Here is a 9707-nt window from a genome sequence, read left to right on the forward strand (position 1 = left end):
AGGAGAGGCAGCCTAACTTGCCCTGCTCCAGAGAGGCCCTGACATGTGAGCGTTTTAAATCTTAAAGTAGAGGAGAAAACCCCCCCTTTCTCTTCTTGAATGGAATTTTTTGCAAGCATAACATATTAACAATAGGCTATTATCCAAGTGATAGATAGCAAAATAACTCAGTGGAAGAATGTAAAATATAGAGCACTTTCTAATTAATCTGACACTATTATACAAAAGGACATTGCCTGATATTAAACTAAGATTAATACTTTACAGAATGTCACATTAATCCCCACTCGTGTTACCTTAGCCAAGAGAGTTGTATGGATGGCATCATCAGTTTTGTGCAAAATCGCTAGGAAATGGATCAAATCAGCCACAGGAGAATGCAGATGCTGGAATTGTGATCAAAAAACCAAGTGCTGGAAGAACTCAGTGGGTCAGGCAGCATCTGTGAAGGAATGGACAGACAGTGTTTTGACACCCTTCTTCAGACTGTTTGCAGTCGGGGAGAGAAAGCTAGAAAAGAGAGGTGAGGGTGGGACAAAGGTGATATGTGGATACAGATGAGGGGGGCTAATTGACAGATGGGTGTAAATGACAAAGACTAGAGGTGAAAAGGATACAAAAAGGTGTCAGATATGGAAAGAAGACAGGAGTGAAATGTGAAGTCAGAGGGAAGAATTTTGGTGGAAGGGAGCAGGGGGAAGAGAAGGATAGGGAGATAAATAGGAAAATTGGTAGAGGGATGGGAGATAAGCACATGGAAGTGGGGATAGGAGCATGGTGACTGGGGTGGTGGGAAGTGGTGTAAATGTATGCAATGTTTTTAAAAAGGGGCATTATTTTTAATTGGTTAATTCTATATTCAAGCCACTTGTTTGTAAGCTGCCCAGGAGGAATATGATGTGCTTTTCTTCCGGTTTATGTGTGGTCTCACTTTGGCAATAGAGGACAGAAAGGTCAGCATGGGAATGGGAAGAGGACTTTAATAAATGATTAGCAACCGGGAGCTCCAGCCAGTCTTGGCAGGCAGCGTGCAAGTGTTCAGCAAAATGGTGACTTGGTCTCTCCTATGTAAAAAAGACCACATCGAGAGCACAAAATGCATTCTGAATGAGGCGAACTCCCACAAAAGTATTATGTTCGCATCTGTACCATTCAGAGGCAAAGACTAGATTGATTGGGCTGACTGCTTTGGAGACACTTCGAGAAATTACATGTAGGTGTGTCTGAGGTTGTGCTTGTTTGGATAAAAGTCAAAGATACAATTTTCAACCTGGGCGTGCTCAATTTAAATCATGCCCAAACTAGCATCCCTTTTGTGAAATGTTTAGTTTTAATTCTCCACTCCCACTAATTTGTTTATTGCGAAATGCAAAAACTGTCAAGAGCCAATATTCAAGTCAAGTCAAGTCACATTTATTTATATAGCCCATTTTAAAAAACAACTCTCGTTGGCCAGTGCTTTACATGTGTTATAAGATGCTGGGCAGTGTTTTAAGACCTAATTAGTTATTCTGATTTTTTTACAAAGTATTCCATGACATACTAAAACATGCCAATAGTATGATTAGATTACGAAAGCTGAAAATGGGCTTACCACACACAAAAGGTATGCTCATTTTTGCACGTGGTTTTAGTGCAACATTTATGATAAACTGATTCTAAATGTAATTTGCAATTTCAATGGGCACAGTGGTTAATTAATTAACATTTTAAACAAAAAAAATCATTCATAACGTTTAAATATTTTAGTGTCATTGACTCCATATGAACCATTGTTACATTGTTGGATCCCAAGAATGTAAATGTATAAAAAGTAACAGCAGGCCATTTGACTTCTCATGGTACACAAAAATGCTTGCTCTGCTATTCAATAAGATTGTGCCAGAAGCATAAATGCTGGTTCTTTAGGGTTTCCTCGAAATGTGCGGACAGTTAGGAGCAACATCTTTATGTCTGAAATGACAATAACACCATGTAACACTAGGACATCAATAAGATGAAAAGTGCAAAAAGGTCCACCTGAATTTTACTGTCCAAAGTAAAACTCAATTGATTGAGGAAAAATAAGTAATTGACAATAGATTTCCTGATTACACATTTTTCAGAGTCAATATTTACCAGCCACTCCTTTACACTGAATTATTTTCACAGAGCATTTGCCTCGGTGCAGCATTACTGCCTCTGAGACAAAAGTTTCAGCACCACTTGCCCAGTATGGCTGAACCTCCACTTTGCAATATGAGTGAAATATTCAAGTCCAGTTGGTAGGGCTGGGTGGGGTGGATCTGGTATTGAGTGAGATTTCCTAAAGCTCTCCCCTGAACAGCACAGATGCAAGGAACTGCAGTTTTTCGGTTTTACAAAAAAACACAAAGTACTGGAGTAACTCAGCAGGTCAGGCGGCATCTCTGGAAGACATGGTGACGTTAGGTGACGTTTTGGGTCAGGGAACCTTCCTCAGACGTCATCTGACACTTCGTCATTGCAGTCAATAAATAACTAGCCTGAAGAATTGTTTCTTGATTATATTTCATTACAGTGGAGAACCAGGCACACTGTGATTTTGTAAAACTGCGGAACATGCTGATCCGAACACACATGCAGGACCTGAAGGATGTTACCTGGGACATTCACTATGAGAACTTCAGAGCTCGGTGCATTCAGGAAATGACAAGGTTGGTTTTCTTTCTGCCCATCATTCACCCTCCCATCAGAGCAATGTTGAAACTGAATTTATCGTCAGCCAATTCCACCTATTGTTTATTGCATTCATGATTTATCATGGATGCTGAATTAGGTTGACCTTTAGGTTTATTATTGTCATGTGTACTGATACGTTGAAAAGCTTTCATTTTGCATACTATAAAATAAGATAATATTAGACATAAATACAAGCAAGCCAAACTCAAGTGCAATAGTTAGAGTGAAGGGAAAGATGAAAAATGCAGGATACAGTTCTCAGCATTATAGTGCAAGAACCACAGGATTGTCGGAATCATTTGGTTCATGCCTCATGCAAAGAAAAAAACATGCGGTCCTCTCTCAAAAATAGCTCTTTTAGGGTAGAATTTCCATGGAAGTTCTTATCAGTGAATTATACCATTTCCTTGAATTTTCACCACTCCTTTTCTGAGGACTCCTTGCAAGAATTGCTCTGCTAAAATTCATGGCTTTTCCAGACAAATTACAATGGTTCAATGAGTGGTCCTCAAATTCTCAAGGGTTTCCCACAAGTACTCTACGAGACACTGGTGAGGTTTTCGTGGAGGTATAGGGGATCGACACCAACCACCATGCTAAATTGTGGCCATTTTCTCGTTGGGGAGTTTCACTCAGTTCATGTTATCGTCATGTTTGGAAGTGTAGAATCGGAAGATCAGAAATTATTTTATTATTCCCAGTGTGACATTATAAAATTGCAAAGCCAGCTGAAAAAAAGCCACTGACTTTTCCATTCTTTAATTTACACAGTAAATTGACCCAGGACAACCGAGCAGAAAGTCCGCTCCCCATACTCCCAGTGCCAACTCCGGATGCAGAGACAGAGAAACTGATCAAAATGAAAGATGAAGAGGTGAGTGGCTGAAGTGTGAAGAGAGATGAGTGTCTGAGGTGTGAAATCCACATCATGTAACTGAATAGTCTGTGACAATCTTGAGTCTGTTACTGGTGGCCAAATTCACCGAAAATATTTAATCCACATTTGTGATTTTACTGTTTAATTTTGGTTTGCTGTTCATTTTTTAATTGTTTTGAGACTTGACAGGAAGTAATCATTTGCAAATTAATCAAGATGAGATTTTGCCATGATTAGCTTGAATATGGAATCGCCAACAGTGGGCAGAGCCAGTTAAATAAAATTGGTGTTGCAATGTTGTTCTTTCCCAGCAATTAATTCATTCCCTGTGCTCCTGAGTAGTGACTGCTTATCTGGCTATAAATAATCTACAATTTCGAATTTCAGCCAGATATTAAACTGGATTTGCAAATGTATTGCCCAACATAGGAACCACTCAAATTGGTTTCCCATTGAATCATCAGAAGGTAAAACTGGACAGATGAAAGTAAACAAGGCCTATCCACACAAGAATTTGGAAACTTGGATTGTAACTTGAATATTAGCCTTTGGTCTCTGATTTGACCAGGGAATCAAGTTGTTATTAAGTAATCTCCTTATCATAGATGTTGAGGTAATTTCTTATGTTATCTGCCAGTTCTCAGTGTATTTGAATATAATTTAATTTCACATAGTATTCAATTTATGCAAACTCAGCTGTTTGCATTTTTCATTATCTGAATAATATGAATGTTCCCAAGCGTTTTAGACACTCATAATCCTAGTATAAGGGATGCGTGGTTGTTGAACCAGTGTGTATTGTTCAATGATGGAAAAACCACTGCTGCTGCCTGTTGCTAGTGTGTATCAGTACGCAATAGAGCTCAGTAATTACACCTTCCTTTCTGCAGCTCCGGCGAATGCAGGAAATGTTGCAACGAATGCAACAGCAAATGCAAGATCAGTGAGTGATGGACTGAGACTGAGCAAAGAACAAAGACTCACCACTTCAACCAAATCCAACTGGCGTGAGGAAGGTGACACAAGGCGCAGGGCGAGCCCCTGGGGGAAATGCACTGTACAGAACGTGTCATGTGTTTCCTGTTATACTCTAGAGACAGCTCAAGGGTCACCTTGTGTCTGGCCTACCCTGTATAGTGCCACCATATAATTTACATATCCTGCTTGTTTGTCTGGGTTTGTATTTAATATCTTGTCAGTACAATTTAACAACATTCAGAGGGATATCTACATTGGAATGCGTATGTGGAAAATACTCTTTACTAATAAATGTTTTCAAATGGGTCTGACTTCAGGTATTGGGTTTTTTTTAAAGGTCAGGAGTGCACGTGCTGGCCAGTGAATAATTTTGTACACATTGACATCCCATTTTTTTTTCTGATAACCGCAGAGAAAAGCAGAAATGACAGTTTGCATTTTTCTTTAAACTCTCCGTACCTTCCTGCTAAGGTTTGAATAGAAACCCATGAATATTCTGGGCGAAATTGCAGAAAATTCTGCCGTGCCTCAAAGCCCGTCCATCAAAATCATCATAAGAACATAAGAAATAGAAATAAGTATAGTCCTTCCTTGCCCACTGGGTCACCATTCACTATGATCATGGCTGATCTTCTACCTCAGTGCCATTTATTAACACATGGCTATTTGCCAGCAAAACCCCCATATCCCCTGGTTCCCTTCATGTCAAGGTGGGTATAGGGAACACGCTGCCATAGGATGCAGCTGAGGCAGGTAGCATAACACCATTGAAAAGAAACTTGGAAAGGTACATGGATAGGAAAGGTTAGAGGGATATGGGCTAAACATGAACAAATGGAAGTAGCTTTGATGGGCTATCTTGGTCGGCATGGACAAGATGGACCTAAGGGAGAGTTTCCATGCCGTATGATTCTATGACATTGTATCTATCAATCTATGCTTTTAATGAATAATGATCAAACAATGGAACCTGAATAAGAGTTCAGATTGGCAATGAGGAAGTTCATTGTGTATTGAATACAAGATTTCTCCCAGAATGGTTTCATGTCTATGTCAATTGAATAATTCCTTTCTCTTTTCTGTGAACTCTGGCTGCGTAGAAACCATTATTAAGACAAACCTAGTTTATGTTTCAGAAGACACAAAATTGTCCTTGGTGGAAAAATATATCACAGCACTGTATAAATGCATTTATCCTGCTTGCAACGTTTAATTCAGTTGACTCCTTTGGGCAGAATTTTGGAAGCAGATTCCAATGAACATACAAATCACATTTAGCACATGCAATGGGAGACACATTTCCCTACTGAAGTGTGAGACACATTCCAATACTTCTACAAGCCTTTTCCAGGCTTACAAGCTTTCTCCTTGGAGAAAGTTCGGCCAGTTTCACTAGTATTTCACCATGCTTCTGATGATTGAGAGAAGAATTTGCATAAATTAGCTTTGCATTCCCTGTAAATTACAGAACGAAGGGTGATTTCAGAGAGTTTTGATCATTCTGAATGGAATTAATGGGATAGATAGAGGAACTGACTTGCTGAAGTGCTGTCAGACAAAGGTACTTTACATAAACCAAAGTAATTCAGAAAAATAATTAGGATTCACTTCTCCCCACAAGAGTAGTAGTAGTAGTACGGGATACTTTCCTACAGAAAACAGTAGATTCTAAAGCATTACAAATGTTTAAATCTCAGATTCATTGATTACTGCTGTCCAGGGTTATAAAGGGATATGTGCCAAAGGCTAGTGAAAAAGCTATAATACAGATCAGCTGCAATTTTATTGAAAGATGGAACAGGCCTCGGTATGAATGGCCTACTTTTTTTTTTAAATATTGGGCATTGTTAAAAAGATGTAGAAATATCATTCATATTGTATATTTCAGGAACACTTCTAATGAAACACTTTGAAGATGTAGTCGCTGTTGGAAATCACAACAGATAATTATGTGCCATATGGTTCCACACATACCGTAATGAAATTAATAGCATGTGGTATAATACAGTGATGATGCCTGAGATATAAATGTTGGCTGGAGAGTCAGAGAACACCTTGCTCTTCCTGGACCATCTATGTCTACTTGAGGAAAAATTCCATTCTAATATTTAAACTTTACTCAGTTTACAGCTTTTGCGTATTTTATGCTTCTGATAAAAACTAGGCAGTCATGTCAAAAGGATAAAGATTTTCTTTCCTGCTCCACCCCCCACCCGACTCAGCAGCTTTCAGCTTATTTTTCTCTGTAACTATTTGGTATCTGTGTATCATTAACAGGAGGCCCCATATGTTGTAGCACTCTACCTATTTTGCTGTCTGCCTCAAAATAAGGCACAGAGTAGGGAGTTCCCTTCAAGCTGTAAATGGAAACAGCTCGGCACGGTATCTTCTTGGCATTACAGACAAGACAAGCTTCTGTTGATAGATTCTGATGAGCAGTTCAATTTCTACAACATTACATTCATTACAGTCATTGTAATATAAAGGGTAATGTAATATTTATTAATGTTTGGATCAAAAATCTCACTCTTTGCTTGGTGTAGTGCATTACTCATTTCCTGTATGGTTCCCTGTGTTTTTATACTTCCTGTAAACAGGTGCATTTACTGAAGGCACGCTGCATTATATCCCCTTGTAGCGACAATGTATCTTTTGTCATTACTTAATGTAGAGCATTTTAATATATTTCTGAAAAGCCTACTGAACCATCTTAATAAATTGGCATCATGCTTGTGTTTAGCATATCAATTCCAAATGCTGACATGAATCAAACATTATTTTGTTTATCAATAGCTTTCATTGCAGGGCCTCGCAGAAGTACGGAGGCTTGTATTTGTTTTAAAATGGATTTCACAGCTTGTATCCCCAACTGTAATGCTTGCCCTCGTGTTATTAAAATACGGCCCTTATTCCAATAATTGGTGTGCTTTAAGGACAGCATGAAAGTGACAATTGCTGTCAGGCTCTGCAAAGATTAGAAACACTTGTTTTTCATGCCAAGCTCCAGCAGGGAGACAGAGATAAAATGGTTTAAAAACTGCCAACTCATCTACACTGCTACATTGACTTGTTGTTCATTTGCAGCCAGCAATATTGATAAGCTGCTTTTGAACTAAAAGCCAAGACTATGTGCCAAGTATATTATAGCCTTTGCCCTAAACTAGACAAGGAACAAAAAAACCAAATAACCTGTAGTTTCAAAAGGAAGAAAGCATTACTATGGAAGGAAAAAATATATATATATTTTTTATATATATCTATATATATATATATATAAATTAAAGAAAATGTTGCCTTAATTTTAAACAAAACTGCAATCTTTACTTTTGATAAAAACTTCTACAGTTTTGCAGATGGAAAAAAAATTAATTGGAATTCCTGACAATATGTAAATATATCAAGAATATTTTTGGATTTTGTATTTAGAAGGGAGGCATCATTAAAAAAGATCAGTGGTTTTTTAAAAATTTAACCCAAGGAATTCTATGACAAAGCAAATTATTGGAAACTAACAGCAAATTACAATAATTTTAATTAATCATTCTACCTATGAATGTATGAGATATGGTGTGGTAATTTGGAAATTGACTACTCTACTTGCATTCATATTATGAAGGGTTCCTTGAGGAGATCAACGTGTTTATGTTTCAAAAACTGTACATAAAAATAAGGCATATATGATGTAGGGTGGCTGACTTTAAAAATAGACCCTTAGTCATTGTGTTTTGTTCAGCAGGGATTAAATGAAACACTAACACATTCTTCTCTATCTCCAGAAAATTGCTATGTCTTTGGAAACACTGGGTAAAACAAATTAGTTTTATGGTTATATCTTCATAAAGCGTGTTTTCACAGAGCGATCTTTCAAAACACATATAGGAATAGAATCACCCATAATATGTGGAATTTTGTCATTGTCTATTTTTAGCTAATGAGAAGTTTTGTTTTATCCATAGCAGTGCAGTATGGAATCCTTATGGGTCACTGTTTCTAGTCTAATCTGTTGAAAGTTTTCCTCATAAAATAGCCTTTCATTCCAGGTTTCAGTGTCTGTAAATCTTCCCTAATCTGTTTCCAGTGTTACCATCCTTACATGAGGAGGTCAATACTATGCAGTGTACTCCAGTCCAGATGTCACAAATGTTACAGATACCTGACAAGCAATCTCCCATCATATGAGAGGAAGAGTGAGAGTGGAGTGAAGGCAGGGCCATTGATGAGGTTATCCGTGTCTCAGTTGGTAACATTCCAACCTTAGAACGTAAAATATAGAAAAGTACAGTATAGAAACAGACTCTACAGCCCACAATGTTCATGCTGAACATGATGTCAAGTTAAACGAATTACCTCTGCCTGCATGTGATCAATATCCCTTCATTCCCTGCATTTCCATGTGAATTCAATTTTCACCCAGAGACTTGAGCACATAAGGACACAGAAGCTGCATAAATGCAGTCATACCTAGATTATATACAATACAATAAGACCTCCTTACTCTTACGTTTACATGAATTTGTAACTAAGGTTTACAAAGCATTTGTATTCATAATCACTTGATGCACCATTATGTCGGCATTCAGTAAGTAAGTAAGTAAATTTTATTTATATAGCACGTTTAAATCAACTCGCATTGAAACCAAAGTGCTTTACATAAAATAAATAATTAAGTTTCAGTACATCCATAGAAAAATTATAAAAAACCAAAAAAAAACAGTGTTGGGTTAATTGCCTTTCACTTGTGTACAAGCACATTTTGATACAGTTCAACGTCAGCACTTCCTAAATTTTTATAATTTAAAGTCATTCTGGATTTCTCTTTGTGCACCAGAGTGTGCAAACTTAAATTTCTTCACATGATACTCCATCTGCCATGTTCTTGCCCATTCACTCAACATGGCTTGATTCCCCTCTAAATCTTTTTACATTCACCTCCACGCTTGCTTAGTTTAGTTTAGAGGTACCGCGTGGAAACAGGCCCTTCGGCCCACCGGGTCCATGTCAACCAGCGAGCCCCGCACATAAACACTATCCTACTCCCACTAGTGACAATTTTTGACATCCATCAAGCCAATTGGCCTACAAACCTGTACGCCTTTGGAGTGGGGGAGGAAACCAAAGATCTCGGGGAAAACCCACACTGTTCACGGGGAGA

The 9707-nt window shown here is 38.0% G+C and overlaps 1 protein-coding gene across 4 annotated transcripts in view; it reads left to right on the forward strand.

Annotated features, from left to right (window-relative positions):
* septin5a (septin 5a) overlaps positions 1-7330 on the forward strand; it is a 69361-nt gene extending 62031 nt beyond the window's left edge. For all 4 annotated transcript variants that reach the window (XM_055655187.1, XM_055655189.1, XM_055655190.1 and 1 more), the window contains 3 exons: positions 2540-2675; positions 3472-3574; positions 4468-7330. In XM_055655187.1, the coding sequence (XP_055511162.1) occupies positions 2540-2675; positions 3472-3574; positions 4468-4524 (296 nt within the window). In that variant the 3' untranslated portion in view covers positions 4525-7330. The remainder of the gene's footprint in view (positions 1-2539; positions 2676-3471; positions 3575-4467) is intronic.
* Positions 7331-9707: the final 2377 nt, after the last annotated feature.

The sequence above is a fragment of the Leucoraja erinacea genome, chromosome 25 (assembly GCF_028641065.1).
Source record: "Leucoraja erinacea ecotype New England chromosome 25, Leri_hhj_1, whole genome shotgun sequence".
NCBI classification, from domain to species: Eukaryota; Metazoa; Chordata; class Chondrichthyes; order Rajiformes; family Rajidae; genus Leucoraja; species Leucoraja erinaceus.